General features: G+C 46.7%; 2 protein-coding genes across 2 annotated transcripts in view; one reads left to right on the top strand and one right to left on the bottom strand.

Moving 5' to 3' along the window:
* CENPP (centromere protein P) overlaps positions 1-17,018 on the bottom strand; it is a 685,914-nt gene that overhangs the window by 535,345 nt on the left and 133,551 nt on the right. The window lies entirely within an intron of this gene.
* The window catches only part of OGN (osteoglycin), a 75,310-nt gene that overhangs the window by 9,422 nt on the left and 48,870 nt on the right, over positions 1-17,018 (top strand). The window contains exon 3 of the mRNA XM_029599390.1: positions 9,535-9,607. Within this exon, the coding sequence (XP_029455250.1) occupies positions 9,535-9,607 (73 nt within the window). The remainder of the gene's footprint in view (positions 1-9,534; positions 9,608-17,018) is intronic.

Raw genomic sequence — 17,018 nt, 5'->3', positions numbered from 1 at the left:
CTGCTGCTGGTCCTGTCTGTGGAGGAGGTTGAGGCCTAGTCGCCCTAGGTTGTCTAGGTTGAGTTCTCTATTGCGGCCTAGAAGATCTGCTTCTAGCTGTTGGAGGATAATACCGCCTTTGTCGGTAAAAGGGTCTTCTAGGGTCTTTCTTTTGAGGCCTTCTAGATGGCTGTGAAGGTGGATCCTGCGGAATTGATGAAAGCTGTCGCAGGGTCTCCGTGTGCTCCTTTAATAGAGCAACTGCATCCTGTACTTTGGATCCGAAGAGGTTATCTCCAAGACATGGGAGGCCGACTAATTTATCCTGGACTTCAGGCCTGAGGTCCGAGGCTTTAAGCCAAGCCCAACGTCTTGCACTTATACCTGATGCAGCCACCCTTGATGCTGTCTTGAAGCCGTCATAGGCAGCACGGACTTCATGCTTACCAGCCTCCAACCCTTTGTGGATAATTGCCTGGGCTGCTTCCTGATGTTGTGATGGGAGCAATGGTATAAAATCCTGCATCTGCTTCCACAGGTTTCTTTGGTACTGAGTCATGTATAATTGATACGAAGATATCCTAGAATTTAACATGGCTCCTTGATAGACCTTTCGCCCCAGGGAATCCAAGAACCTGTGATCTTTACCTGGGGGATTTGAGGAATGTGGTCTTATCCTCTTGGATTTCTTTTGCACAGACTCTACCACTACTGACTGGTGGGGAAGCTGTGATTTTTGGTAGCCAGGAGTAGACTGCACCAAATATGTAGTGTTCATTCTTTTGTTAACAGCAGGCACTGAGCAAGGATGTTCCCAAATCAGATGTTGTAAGTCCAGAAGGACATCATGGACAGGTATGGCTACCACTTGCTTTGGAGGGTCTACAAATTGGAGAAGCTCCAATGTTTGCTGCCTTACGTCCTGCTCTGTGACCAAAGTGAAAGGTATGGTGTCAGCCATTTCCTGTATAAAATTTGTGAATGATAAATCTTCTGGTGGAGATTTTTTCCTTGGATCCGGTGGTGAGGGATCAGACATGAAAGCTTCAGATGAGGTATCTGAATGTGTATCACTCCAAGTATCATATGGATCCTGTCTAGGTGGAGAATTTGGAGAGGTTCTAGGCGGCCGAGGAAGGACCTGGTTGGGGGTCATCAAGGGGTGACTCCTCAGGGTGTTCTTTCCGAGGTTTGGAAGGAAGAGCACAGACCACCTCATCAAATCTCTTCATTAGAAGTTGGTATAGTGCCAGTTCTGGATGTCCTGGATCCCCAGGCGAGATTGGCATCGATGGTATTGGTGCTGGAATCGACGATGGCGTCGGTATCTTCGGTGGTCGTGCCAGCGTCACCGTAATTGGAATCGGTGGAGGTAACGGCATAGACGGAATCGTTGGCATCGGTATCAGTACCGGCATCGACAGGGTCGTCGGCATCGGTGTAGTCACCGGCTTCGGTGTAACCACCGGCATCAGTAAAGGTACCGGCATCGGTTCAAGAACCAGCATCGGTGACAGCACTGGCATCGGTGACGGCACCGGCATCGACGAAGTCGCCAGAATAGGTGTCTGTTCCTTAAGGGCCTGGAGTACCGCTTGTCTGATAAAGTCTGACAATTCCTGCGAAACAGCTGGTGCAGGCAGAGCAGCTGAACGCGGTGGCGGTGTAGGCATCTATACTTTTTCCACAGCGCCCTCTGGAGGTTCGACCGAAGGAGTTATAGGCCCATATGCTGAGGGTAGCGGAGTTTCCTGAGATTTAAGCCGTTTAGCGATCAGTTCCTCCGGTGAAAGCGGTGTCTCTGTAGTCGGTGTGTGCCGATGTTTTGGTCGATGTGCAATCACTGACTTGGACGATGGCGATGGCGATGGATGATCTCCAGACCCCTCCAGACGATGTTTTTTCAACAAAATTCATTTTGAAACCCCCACCAGGGACGATTTTGTTGATGTTGAAGGAGAAGGAAGAAGCTGAAGGTGAAAAAGATGTTCCATCTTCTCTTGTCGAAGTTTTCTTCATTTGGGAGTCATCTCAACACATTGAGGGCAGTTTGAGACATCATGTTTATCTCCTAAAAAGAGAACACACTTGAGGTGTGGATCTGTTATGGACATTGTCCGATTACAAACCGGACATTTTTTGAATCCCGAAGCCATTTTCTGTCGACAGCCATCGATGAAAAGAGGGAAGAGAATGTGAGAGAAAGTTTTTACTCAAAGTAAAAACGAGACTAAGGTTACTCACCAGCCGGTGGCAATCTGAGAGAGATCCCTTATGGGAGAGAAAAAAATGAGAAAAATATGACTTTTTTAGTCAGTAACACTGTGAGATTAACTCACAAGGCTCCTTGCTCCGCGATGCTTACAGCAGCGCGGAAAAACGAAGACTGAAGAGAGACCCCTGTGGCAGAGAATATTATGGCATGGCATGCTGGCCAGTCAAAAGTTTCTAGAAACTTTGACAGAAAGTTTTCCGTACCAGGGCTCCATCAATGATGTCACCCACATGTGAGGACTAGAATCATGCTTGTCCTGGGATAAAGAAGGGAAGAGTTAAGGGGAAATGAATCATAGAGGCAAGGAGAACTGGAGGGTGAGAGAAGAAGAATGGGAGTGAGTGAAAAGGAGGGATGAGAACCAGATGAGAGAGGATAAAGTGAAGAGATGGCAATGTAAAAGAGATTTGGAGGCAGAGAGAAATGAGGGAAAATAAGAGGAAAGAGAGAAAGATGTAAAATGAGGGAAAGAAGTGATGAAGACAGGAGAGAGAAGAGAGAAGAAAAGTAAAATGGAAAGGCATGCCTGGAAAAGGAGTAAGGAGAAGACAGACAAGAGAAAATCAGAAAACAGAGACCAAGATCAATGCAAAAGAAACCCTACACAGACAACAAAGGCAGAAAAAAAGCATTTTATTTTCAGTTTAGTGATTGGAATAAGTAATACAATGGCATGTATACAACTGTTAATGAGTTGTGAATTATCATTTTTGTTTTGTATGCTTTTATTTTATTATGGATGATAGCTTTTATTATTGAATAGAATAGACATATTTTAAATACATTAAGTCTAGTAGCTGCATGGTTGCTGGCATAAACTGGATTATCTGCAGGCTGTCATGGCTATTTTTGAATCAATGTAAGTATTATCCAAACATGTTATACATGAGCTATCAAGCCCACATCTGTCCCTTCTTCAGATGTGAATGTTTCTGATGTAACATCTGAAGAAGGGACCTCTGTAGTTTAAAAAGCTTATGTACAATATTTTGAGATCATTCATATGTTGACTGAGTAAAAGGTGCCAGGAATCCCATGATTGGAATGTAATTTTCAATGTTAAGTTACTGTATGTTCTATGTAAAACTCATTTTTGTTACATGGAAAAAGTGGTAGAGAGTTAAATTATTTTGTAAAAACAAGAAGTGCCTCGCCAAGTGGAACAAAGCTGGTGAGAGACCCTTGATAAAAAACAGGCAACAACATATCTCTGATCCTATAAGAGGCAACCAGTATGATAGGTGCTGATTTTTAAAATAGTCCCCAGAAAGCCAACAGAATTCTCAGTAACACTAGTGTCCTGTGTTTTATAGGATCATTCTTGAGTGGGGGAGGGGTGCCGATTATGACTGTTGAATTTAATTATCAAACTCTCGGGGAGAAACCATATGGGCTTAAGATCCATGGGCCTGAGCCCTGAGACTTTAAGGCACTTAAAAATGACACTACTAAACAGAACTGGATGCAAAGCTAGAGCACTCAAAGGTAAGCAAATGTTGCTTACCTGTAACAGGTGTTCTCACAGGACAGCAGGATGTTAGTCCTCACATATGGGTGACATCACAGGATGGGAACCAATCACGGAAAACTTCTGTCAAAGTTTCCAGAACTTTGCCTGGCCCCTACTGGGCATGCCCAGCATGGCACTAACCCTGCAGCCAGCAGTCTTATTTGAAAGCTACAGGCAAGTGCTGAAAAAAAAAACAACAAAATGTTACGAACCCAAAACCACGGGGCGGCGAGCAGGTTTCGTGAGGACTAACATCCTGCTGTCCTGTGAGAACACCTGTTACAGGTAAGCAACATTTGCTTTCTCACAGGACAAGCAGGATGGTAGCCCTCACATATGGGTGAGTACCGAGCTGAGGATGTCCGACCATGCACCAAAGTACCCAAAGGCGTGCAACAGGCAAAACAACTGGGGCGGAATTTGGTAGAGGGCATCCTGAACCCCACCGGTCAGGCGGAAGGGTGTTGGTACGTCACGTTGTAAACAGGTTACGAAGGACAGACTGGCCGAAGATGGAATCCTGTCTTCCGGCTTTGTCCAAACAATAGTGAGCTGCAAAGGTGTGGAGAGAACTCCAGGTAGCAGCCCTGCAAATGTCAAGAAGCGGCACCGATCGTAGGTGCGCTACTGAAGTCGCCATGGCCCTCACAGAGTGTGCTTTAACACGGTCTTGGAATGAAATGCCCACTTGCTGGTAGCAGAAGGATATGCAGTCCTCCAACCAGGAGGAGAGAGTCTGCTTACCCACAGGCTTTCCTAACTTGTTAGGGTGGAAAGAGACAAACAATTGAGTACTTTCCCTGTGGGCAGCTGTACGGTCTAGGTAAAAACGCTAGAGCCCGCTTACAGTCAAGAGTATGCAGAGTCTGTTCTCCTGGGTTGGCATGGGGCCTGGGAAAAAAGGAAGGTAGTATGATGGATTGATTGAGATGAAAATCCAAAACTACCTTAGGTAAGAATTTCGGGTGAGTGCGAAGTACCACCCAGTCCTGCAGAAGTTTAGTGTAAGGCGGATAGGTAACTAGAACCTGCAATTCACTAACTCTGCGAGCTGAAGTGATTGCCAAAAGGAAAATTACTTTCCATGTGAGATATCGAAGTTCACAAGAGTGAAAAGGCTCAAATGGTGGTTTCATGAGCCGACCCAGAACCAGATTAAGGTCCCAAGAAGGGGCCAGAGGACATAGGGGAGGCTTTATATGGAGCAAGCCCTTCAAAAAGCGTGTTACAAGGGGTTGTACTGATATAGGGACATCCCCGACACCTTTATGGAAGGCGGCCACCGCACTGACATGCATTCTGATGGAAGATGTTTTTAGACCTGACTCTGATAAGTGCCAGAGATAGTCTAAAAACTTGGTAACTGGACAGGTGAAGGGGTCAAGGGACTGAGAAGAGCACCATGACATGAACCTGTTCCATTTGTAAGAGTAAGCTTTTCTCGTGGAAGACTTCCGTGAAGCAATCAAGACACAGGAAACTGGTTCAGAAAGGTTAAGTGGCTGAAGGATTAACCTTTCAACATCCATGCCATCAGGGATAAGGCGTGAAGATTGGAATGGCGAAGGGTCCCGTCGTTCTGAGCGATCAGAAGCGGGTCCTTTCCCAAGGGAATGTGCCTGCGGATGGAGAGATCCTGAAGTATTGGAAACCACACTTGGCGTGGCCAGTGAGGTGCTATCAGGATCATGGTTCCCTTGTCCTGACGTAACTTCACGAGAGTCTTCAAGAATGCGTAGAGCAGATCGGTTGCCCATGAGAGGGAGAATGGGTCTCTGGGTTGAGAGAGATTGCTGCGAATGAGAGAGCAGTAGTTCTCCACTTTGCAGTTCTGTGGGGATGCAAAGAGGTCTATCCGAGGATATCCCCATTGTTGAAAAATGGAGTTCGCAACAGACGGGTTGAGAGACCACTCGTGCGGTTGAAAGACGCGACTCAGCTTGTCTGCTAGCACGTTGTCCACCCCCGGCAACCAAGTGGCCCTGAGGTACATCGAATGGGAGAGAGCTTCCTCCCAAATCTGCGCAGCTTCCTGACACAGAAGGAAGGAGCCTGTGCCTCCCTGCTTGTTGATGTACCACATTGCCATCTGGTTGTCCGTCTGAATCAGGATGACTTGATTTCAGAGGCGATCCTGAAAAGCCCTGAGAGGATATCTGATTGCTCGAAGTTCCAGGAAATTTATTTGGTGTTTGGTTTCCTCTGGAGACCAAGGTCCTTGTGTCTGCAGATCGGCCATGTGGGCTCCCCAACCAAGGTTGGAAGCATCGGTGGTGAGAATGATTTGAGGATTTGGAACCTGGAAGGGCAATCCCTGGAGGAGATTGGTCTGATTTTTCCACCTGGCGAGAGACAGACGGAGTGAGTCGGTGACTTGGACAACGGTCGACAGAGGCTGAATAGATTGAGTCCATTGAGACCTCAGAGTCCAGTGCATGAGTCTCATGGCCAAGCGGGCCATTGGTGTGACATGGACTGAGGACGTCATGTGTCCCAGGAGGACGAGAAATTGGCGTGCAATCACAGATTGCTGAGAGTGCAGTTGGTGAGGAAGAGACACAAGAGTCAGTGCTCATTGTTGAGGTAGGAAAGCCTTTGCCTGTAAGGTGTCCAAGTCTGCCCCAATGAACGACAAGGTTTGAGATGGGACTAAGTAGGATTTGTCAAAATTGACGAGAAATCCTAACGAAATTAACATGTGTAAGGTTAGATTGAGGGACGACAGAGCAGTTTGCTGAGTGGGAGCCCTGATTAACCAGTCGTCCAGATAGGGGTAGTCGTGAACACCTTGTGTCCTGAGAAAGGCTGCGATGACTACAAGGCATTTTGTAAAGACTCGTGGTGCACACGCTAGGCCGAATGGAAGCACTCGGTATTGATAGTGCTTGGGGCCTACTAGGAATCTCAGGTACTTGCAATAAGCTGGATTTATCGCAATGTGGGTGTATGCGTCCTGGAGGTCCAGAGAGAAGAGCCAGTCTCCTCTTTGTAGAAGAGGTAGAAGCGATCCCAAGGTGACCATCTTGAACTTTTCTCGCTGTAGGCACTTGTTGAGGACCCGTAGGTCCAGAATAGGATGGACGCCTCATGATTTTTTAGGGATTAGGAAGTACCGGGAATAGAACCCTAGGCCTTGCTGAGAGTATGGTACGGGTTCTATTGCTCTTGACTGGAGAAGGAGGGAAACCTCCTGATCCAAAAGGATTGAGTGATTGGAGGTTCTCCATGTCTGTAGAGGTGGGGAGTCTGGTGGCAGGGCGAGAAAGTTGAGATGGTAACCCTGAGCAATGATTGCCAATACCCATTGGTCAGCTGTGATTGACTGCCACATGTTGTGGAAGTGGCACAATCGACCTCCCACTGGTATGTGCAACAGAGGATTCTGGCTACTGCTCTCTAAGTGGAAATCAAAAACCGGAAGCAGGTCCTGGTTGAGGAGCTGCCTGTGGTTTTTGTTTGCGGGCTTGACGAGACTGCGTTTTTTGATAAGGTCTCGTGGCACGGGATCTGATTGGTGGCGGGTAAGACTTCTTCGGGCGGAAGAAAGACTTCTTAGGGTTCTTTCTAAAGGGCTGTTTTGAGGAGAAGTCGGAAGGCATCAAAGAGAGCTGTCTTAGGGTCTCATGATGATCCTTTAATTCTGCTACCGTCCGTTGTAATCTGTTCACCAAACAGATTATCTCCGACACAAGGCAGGTCGGACAACCGGTCTTGTACCTCTGGGTGTAGGTCAGAAGACTTGAGCCAGGCCCACAGTCTCGCCGAAATAGCAGCTGCAGACACTCTGGTAGAGGTGTCAAAAATGTCATAAGATGTTCTAATCTCATGCTTGCCTGCCTCAAAACCCTTGTTTACTAGGGTTTGCAATGGTTCTTGAAATTGCTGAGGCAGGGAGTCTGAGAAATCCTGTATCTGCTTGAAAATGACCCTGTTATATTGGGTCATATAAAGCTGATAGGCGGAAATTCGGGAGGTGAGCATGGCTCCTTGGAATACTCTGCGACCAATGTTATCTAGGAACTTTTGTTCCTTTCCAGGAGAAACAGAAGAGTGAGGCTTTGACCTTTTTGCCCTTTTTTGTGCAGACTCTACCACAACCAAGTGGTGATCAAGCTGTGATTTTTGAAAACTTGGGGCTGTGATTTTTGAAAACTTGGGGCTGACTGTACCAAATAGGTAGTGTCAGCTTTCCTGTGTACTGGAGCAATGGATCCAGGATGTTCCCAGTTCTTCTTGAGGAGATCAAGAAGGACCTGATGAATGGGAATGGAGGAATTGGAGCAACTCCAGCATCTGGTGCCTATCATCTTGTTCCGTCTGTAATTGGAAGGGAACCAATTCAGACATTTCCTTCACAAAATTTATAAAGGAAAGGTCCTCTGGGGGAGAACGCTTTCTACTCTCAGTAGGTGAAGGTAAATCATCGGTGTCTGCTGAGGTATCATCACCCCAGATATCATAAGGATCCGCATCCGTCCCTCTAGGAACTAGAAGGGGACAGGGTGGTTGGATACCTGAAGGACCTGGTCAAGGCTCTGAAGGAATCGGAGGAATTATCGGTGGCACCGATGATGGCATTGAAGGCACCAGTGCAGGCATCGAAGGCATCGATGGATGACTCGGTGGCACCAATGGATGGGTCGGTGGCGAGGGACGTACTGGCATCGATGGCTGAGGCAGAACTCCCGATAGAGGGATGCGAAACGGTGTTTCTCCTCCCAATGATACTGTCAGTGGGGAGGGCATCAGAGCCATGGGAGACCCGGGATCCATCGGTGGAAAAGCAGCCATAAGCACTTCCATCCTGGATAGCAGCGGCACCAGCGCTGCCGGAATTGGGTCGATCCTGAGGGGGAGCAGAGGGTGTCGATGGCCGAGAAGTCGATGCCGGCGCGAAGTTGACGGTGCCGGTTCTGACGTCAATGCAATGGACGGAGTCGGGGTTTGAGCACGGAAGAGAAGTTCCATCTTCTCTATTCTGGCCTTGCGACCCTTCGGTGTCATTAGGGCACATTTGGTGTAGGTCAAGACATCATGCTCGCATCCTAGACACATTACACAGACTTTATGGGGGTCTGTGATAGACATGGTGCGGGTACAGTCCGGGCACCGACAAAACCCCGACGCCATGGAAAAAAATTGAGCCGTGGTACGGTTGACGGCCAGAAGGCCGCTAGGGCCAAACTTGATGGTAATCGACGGAAAACGGGTAAAAACTTACCGGAGTACCGCGCACTGAGAAAAGCTAGAGGAGGGACCCCTGTGGGGCAATTTAACTTTTAGTAATTCCGTGAGGAAAATTCCTGTCAGGAATCTCTTCAGAGCTCCTTTACCGCAAGGCTACTGCTACGTGGAAAAAAGAAGACTGAAGGGGGAACCCTGCTGGCTGCAGGGTTAGTGCCATGCTGGGCATGCCCAGTAGGGGCCAGTCAAAGTTCTGGAAACTTTGACAGAAGTTTTCCGTGATTGGGCTCCATCCTGTGATGTCACCCATATGTCAGGACTACCATCCTGCATGTCCTGTGAGAAGCCTAGTGTCTCTCTTTATCACTAGTATAATCGCAGGAATTGATAGATCAATAAAAACATTTACAATGTATACTCCAAATTTTGAGCACTGTGAAGCCATATCACCTAAGATGCTAAAGCAACCAAAATTTAAAAGCTGTGCATTGAACAAAGTCATTTGAACTTTTAGTATATTAGATAAAGTCAATTTTCTAATTAGGTCATTTCAAGAATATTTTTGATAATTACATATTTCTTACAGCAAACTACAGCAATACTTGATACAATCTTCCAAAGGGATGAAGGTGCAACACAACCATCAAGCAGCGATGTTGGTAAGCAATATAAGAGGTCAATATTAAAATATGCAAGCATCTCTAGATATTACATAAAAAACCTATGAGGTTGCAGAGATGGGCAAACTATTGACTGCAGGACAAAACTGGCCTGGCCACCTCTGTTCTAAGTTATATTATCACCAACCTATCAATGCTCTAAGCTACCTGCCCGGCATAGTGCATGTCAGCAAGGGCGACATTTCAGGCCTTCGTTGATGATGGGTAGGCAGGTGAGAGCATTAGCGCTTTTTACATTGTTGCCTTTTCATCATCTGGAAGTCAACTGGAGTGTTATGAATCCTGCCCGCGAAGCTACTCCCTCTCACCTCCGGTGCTGCCTTTTCCAGCGCGGCACGGAGCCGCCGACGTTCTTCGTGGCGAGTGCCACAAGTCAGCTGTTCCTCTTCACTGCGGCAGGAGCCATGGACTTCGGGGAGTCTCTTTGGCACGGCAGGCCTGCCGCTGTGTCTCTGCGCAACTGGGGCTGCCGGCGGCGTGTGCTTCATCTTCACGGCCGGAGGCCGCAATCCACGGTCTCTCCTGGCGGCCGGAGCCACCTTTGATCCCTCCTGCAGCAGCAGGAGCCACTGCTGATGTCGGGGCGTGCTCCTCCGCCCAGCCCTACTTCTCCGTCGTCGGCGTCTGTGCAGGGCCGCTGACCATGGTCCTGCACAGCTTCCTATTTCCTGCTCTAGGCGCACGGCCACGCCTCCTCACCAGATTTAAAGGGCCCACGGCCAAATATGCCCTGGGCCCCACCTAAGGACTGCTTCCTGTCTCAGCCCTATAAGAGGGCTTCTCCAACACTTCTGCCTTGCCTTGCATTGGAGTTACTTATCCCTGGAAGTTTTTGTCTTCCAGCGCTCAGTCAGGTCTTCGTTGGAGCTCCATGTCTCATCTTGCTTCCTGAGTCTTCGTGGTTTCCTGATGTTCCATGTCTTCATGTTCCGAGGTTCCGCTCCTACTTCGCTTGCACGATATCCCAAATACGGTCATGCAGTTCCTGTGTATATCTGTCAGTGACAGCATTCAGAACTTGTACATCAGAAATCTCACATCAAGAGCTCTTGCACTCAGAATTCACATATTCAAGAACTTTCATATCCAACAATTCTTACAATAAGAACTATTAGAACTATTTTACCTACACACATTTATTTATTTATTTATTGCTGAGTTTTATATACCGTCATTCGGAAAGCCATCATAACAGTTTACAAAGTTCAGATTACAATTTTTATCACAGTTGGTAAAATAGTAAACTGGGATCATATTAAACAGAGACAACCGATTACAGAAAAAACTGGTGCATGCACTATGGATTGCACGAAGGGGTGCACAAAGGGGGGAGCCACTTTGTCGCACCCCTTCGGCGCGCGGCGCCTGGTGGTGAGGCGCATTTCAAACAGTCGCCGGAGCTCTGAGTGACGTCAGAGGGGGCATGGTCTCGCGATCGGGTCCCTCTCACATTCATGCATTTCTCAGTTCCCCCTCACCTCCCGATGTTATTTCAAGTCCCCTCTGCTTCATGCTGTTGGTAGTTTCATGCGGGGACTGAAAGATGGAGGGTGGCCTCCCTGCTCGCCGGCGCCTAGTGGTGAGGAGCATTTCAAACGGTCGCCGGAGCTCTGAGTGACGTCGGGGGGGGAGGGGGCATGGTCTCGCGATCAGGTCCCTCTCACATTCATGCATTTCTAAGTTCCCCCTCACCTCCCGATGTTATTTCAAGTCCCCTCTGCTTCATGCTGTTGGTAGTTTCATGCGGGGGCCGAAAGATGGAGGGTGGCCTCCCTGCTCGCCGGCGCCTGGTGGTGAGGCGCATTTCAAACATATATTCCACATATACAAGTTCTCTCTTTCACACGTAAAGAAGAAAGAAGTCATCATCTCTAACTCTGGAACTCCAGCCAAATTGACAAGAGTCAGACTGACTGATTTTTGGGTGAGCTAATATTCATTTGTTACTATTTTATGGAAAGCTAGATAAAGATTTACAAGTCTGGAGCAAGACTACAGCACAGCACTTAGTACAATTAGATATTTGCATAATACTAATAAACTTATGCTATTCTCAGAAATTCTCTTTTGTCATCTGTTACTCCATAGAACACTTCCTGAATGTCCTTTTATACAATGATCTAACTCTCTGGTCACTCGGTCAAAAAAACTAGATTAGAATCATCTGACAAGACCTAACTCAGGTAAAACCATGCTGTCTCAGATCCTGTTATCCACTTAATTCCAGAACTGCATTATCCTCTGTTTTAGCATCAATTCCATTAATTTACTCATTAGAGGTCAGATTAACTGGCTGTAATTCTTAAGATTCCTCTATACTTCCACAATTTGCCATACAAACTGCTTAATAACAAGAAATCATATATCAACATCAGAGGAACACTCGGCAAAATTATAATGCCACCATAATTTTATTTAATTTACAGTTCTTTATACATACATTAATTACCCCTAAACGTGGACCATATGCACATGTATAAAATTTCAATAAAACATGTTACACCATATCACATTTATACTCATACCATTCACACCACTCATTCATAAAGTACATATTCAGTGCATCTATATATCCCTATACAACATTATTATGCTATAATAAACATGCATATAAAAACAATCACCAAATATAGCTTTCTGAAACCATTGTCTTCAAAAAATCCACTAACACTTTTTTATGTTGCTCCCGACGAGACTTCTCGTTTCGCCTGACTTAACAGGCTTCCTCAGGGAAAAAATTTTTTTACTTTGTATACTGTGGAATTGTAAATTCAATATATTTATTATTTATCCCCCAGATTATCACATAAACCATTACGAGAATTTTTTGAAGTATATTTTCTTCAATGCTTCTTGTGATGTATTAGTTTCCAAAGCATATATTTTGTCAATTCAATGGAGATGCAAAATGGTCCCATACTCCGTTGTAACATCCATATAGATATTATATCTCTCTCTATCAATTTGTATCAAATTCTTCTCTACCACCAAAGCAGCGTTATTATATATGTCCTCCTTCCAAAATGTAACCAACGTCTTTATCACAATGTACTTTTCCCGATATACTTCATTATATCACAAGCGGATCTTACCGCCAAAATTTTCAGAATCAAACAAGTCATGCAAGTTTCATAATCTGTCTCCTCCGATTTTCCTCTTACTTCCTCACAAACTACTACCTACTAGTAGTTTGTCTCCTCCGATTTTCCTCTTACTTCCTCACAAACTACTACTACTACTACTAGTAGTTTGTGAGGAAGTAAGAGGAAAATCGGAGGAGACAGATTATGAAACTTGCATGACTTGTTTGATTCTGAAAATTTTGGCGGTAAGATCCGCTTGTGATATAATGAAGTATATCGGGAAAAGTACATTGTGATAAAGACGTTGGTTACATTTTGGAAGGAGGACATATATAATAACGCTGCTTTGGTGGTAGAGAAGAATTTGATACAAATTGATAGAGAGAGATATAATATCTATATGGATGTTACAACGGAGTATGGGACCATTTTGCATCTCCATTGAATTGACAAAATATATGCTTTGGAAACTAATACATCACAAGAAGCATTGAAGAAAATATACTTCAAAAAATTCTCGTAATGGTTTATGTGATAATCTGGGGGATAAATAATAAATATATTGAATTTACAATTCCACAGTATACAAAGTAAAAAAATTTTTTCCCTGAGGAAGCCTGTTAAGTCAGGCGAAACGAGAAGTCTCGTCGGGAGCAACATAAAAAAGTGTTAGTGGATTTTTTGAAGACAATGGTTTCAGAAGCTATATTTGGTGATTGTTTTTATATGCATGTTTATTATAGCATAATAATGTTGTATAGGGATATATAGATGCACTGAATATGTACTTTATGAATGAGTGGTGTGAATGGTATGAGTATAAATGTGATATGGTGTAACATGTTTTATTGAAATTTTATACATGTGCATATGGTCCACGTTTAGGGGTAATTAATGTATGTATAAAGAACTGTAAATTAAATAAAATTATGGTTGCATTATAATTTTGCCGAGTGTTCCTCTGATGTTGATATATGATCTATATTTTGAACAGAGGTTGTTCTGCACAATTTTTGTGTACCTAATAACAAGAAATGTCATGCTGGGTCAGACTGATGGTCCATCCTATCTCCAACAATGGCCAATCCAAGTCACTTGGAAGAGCCATTATTTATTTATTTGTCACCTAGACTGAAGGCCCTAGGTGGCACATAAAAACAACATTCATAATATCCCTTCTCATGTACCTGTCTTCCAGAAACTTATCCAAATCCTTTTCGAATCCAGCTATACTATTAACCTTGACCACATCATCTGGCAACAAATTCTACAGCTTAACTGTACACTGGTTGAAAAATATAATGCTTCATCAAATTTGTTTTAAATCTATCAGTTAGTTCAAGGACTATCCCCTAGTCCTAATACTATTTGAAAGAATAACTGTTTCCTATTAACCTGTTCTACACCACTCGTGGTTTTATAAAAATTTCTATCAGATCCCCTCTCTGTAATCTCTTCTCCAAGCTAAAGAGCCCTAGGGATTCCCAAATCTGCCCTGGTGACCGTGCAACCAGTCAGATTTTCTGACTACCCACAATGAATATATATGAGATCAATTTACATCTATTAGTCTGCACTATATACAAATTCATTGTGGGTATCCTGAATACCCAACTGGCTGAGGGGTCCCAAAGGACAAATTTGAGAAGCCCTACCCTAAACCTGTTTAGCCTTTTATATATATATATATATATATATATATATATATATATATATATATATATATATATTGTGATGTAGTGCAGCGCTGCCGGAGGCAGGAATGGATAAGATACCATATGGCGGCTAGTAATACTAGAGCCAGCCAGCAGGGGGAGCAGGTGAAGGCGAGAACTACAAATCCCAGGTTCCTAGAACCACCACCTGACCTGTAGGGAGAGCCTGGAGGCGAGCAGGTGTCAGACTCTGACACTAATGAGTCACACAGGTGAGCCTGGGGAGCTAGAGGAAGAGGGCGTGCCTAGGTAGCGGCAGTGGCCAGAAAAAGCCAGTGCCAGGAAGCAAAGGGAGGAAGGAAATGGAGGTAGGTTCCGGGGGAGAGGAATCCTCCAGCTGTCTCAGGGGCACAGCCTAGCCTGAAAAGGGAAACAGAGAACCTGTACCCTAAGGGAAGTTAGGGCAGGTGTGTTTGCGGGTGGACTGGAGAGCCAGGGGGGCTCAAACAGTACCTTTAATCCAGCACATGTGTTAAGGGGGTTTGCTGGTGAACTGGAGAGCTGGGGGGCTCAAACAGTGCCTTTGCTCCAGCACCTGTGTTAAGGGGTTAGACTGCTGGAGAGCGGGGGGCAGGGTCATTTGTTCAGCTCCTGAGGGGACGGAGCCAATGTAACAGATTCAGCTACTCTGCTTTATAAAAAATGCTTTGAGGAACCTCTCTCTCTCTCTGTGTTATCTTTGGGGGTTGGGGGACTGCTTCAACCCCACGCCATACAAAGAGAACCCAGAAGCCCAGCAAAACCAGGGCCGGCGGAGACCTGAACCCAGGGAGTCCTGTGAGACTGAAGGACTCCAGGGATATCCAGGACTCGCGAGGGGCCTGAACCAGAGGCAGCGGAGCGGCACCCAGGGCAGCACGGGCGGTGAGCCTTCACAATATATATATATATATATATATATATATATATATATATATATATATATATATATAAATAAAAGTGTTGTGTCCCGCGGCCATGGCAGGCCATGACCGCAGTCCCCTACCTCGGCTGCGGTGGCGACCCACCACGGCAGCCTCCGGGGAAACCCCTGAGCGGGTGCTCGGTGCCCCGGCGCGACCATCGGGGGGAGAGCTGTCCCTGCTCTGCCCCCGTACCGTTCTGCAGTCATTTCCTCCGCGGAGGAAATCAAAGATGGCCACCGCCATCTTTAGGCACGAGGCCGCGCCCCTTCACTAATTTAAAGGGACCTGATCCCTTTAACAACCTCACCTGTCCTGGATCAGCCTGAGCAGAGGAAGTATTTAAGGGAGCTTCCTCTGCTCATTCTCTGACTTGGCAACGTCCTCCAGCGTTGTCTTGTCTGCCCACCTCGGTGAGTTCTTCAGCTTGGATCCCTGTTCCTGTTTTGGCTTGGTCTTCCCGGTTCCTGACTTGAATTGGCTTCGGTACTTCTCTGGTGTGTGACTCGGATTGGCAAGCAGTAATTCTCTGGTGTGACCTCGGACTGGCAAGCGTTGATCCCTCGGTGTGTGACCTCGGCCTGGTAAGCGACGACTCTCTGGCACCTGATCTTGGACCCCTCCTGGACTCCGTCTCCAAGGGCCCACCTAAGCCCCAGCAGTCTGGGTCCCTACGGGCTCCTCCTGGGGGGACCGCAGACTTCCAGGGTGAAGCTCCAGTCAGCCCTTGCACCGATACCGCGACCCCTCGGGGTCCACCTAAGTCCCAGCAGTCTGGGTCCCTATGGGCTCCTCCTGGGGGGACCACAGACTTCCAAGGGTGAAGATTCAGCTCCTCTCCTAGTCTTTTCATCTGTCTGCAGTCGTCTCCACCTCCAGAGCCGAGGGTCAACTGCGCTTCTCTTCTGTTCTGCCTCGCCACCCGACGAGAGAACCTACGGAACCTCCGCAAGGTATTCCATCCTCTCATCGGCCCAAGGGTCCACAAGCCTGAGCTTAACAGATTGCCAAGTCCTTCTTGGCAATCTGCCCGCCAGGCCACTCCCGGAATGGCCGAACGCCTGAAGGATCAACAACAGACCCTCGACGCCCTGGTCAAGGAGGTACAAGGACTGACCCAACGCCTCGAGGCATTAGGGCCCTCGAACCCTACGTTGCCATCTCCACCTGGGGCTCAAGGAGGTCGCCCTATCCAGCCTCATACCGTCCAGGGCTCCAGGGACGACCAGGGGTCAGTAACGCCCACTCAACTCCCGACGCCCTCTCAATACGGTGGAGATGCGAAGTTGTGTCAAAGATTCCTCAGCCAGTGCCAGGTCCGTTTTTCCTTGTTGCCTGTGCAGTTCCCCAGCGACCTGGTCAAAACCAGCTACATTATGTTTTTACTCGACGGAAAGCCCCTGATATGGGCCTCTCATCTGTGGGAGAGAAGGGATCCCGTTTTCGAAGACTTAAGTCAGTTTCTGTCCGCTTTTCGACAGACTTTTGACGAACCCGTCCGCAAGCCCACTGCGGTTTCGGAATTACTTCAACTACGACAGGGTACTCAGACCGTAGCTGAGTACGCGACGGAGTTCCGCACCCTGGCTGCAGAGCTGAATTGGAGAAAGGATTGTTTACATGGAATCTTCTTGGAAGGGCTATCCTTGCGCCTGCAGAATGAGCTAGTGGCGAAAGAACTCCCAGACGA

Source organism: Rhinatrema bivittatum, chromosome 4, assembly GCF_901001135.1.
Source record: "Rhinatrema bivittatum chromosome 4, aRhiBiv1.1, whole genome shotgun sequence".
NCBI lineage: Eukaryota > Metazoa > Chordata > Amphibia > Gymnophiona > Rhinatrematidae > Rhinatrema > Rhinatrema bivittatum.
The sequence above is the reverse complement of the archived record's forward strand: the minus strand, read 5'-3'. Positions and strand labels throughout refer to the sequence as shown.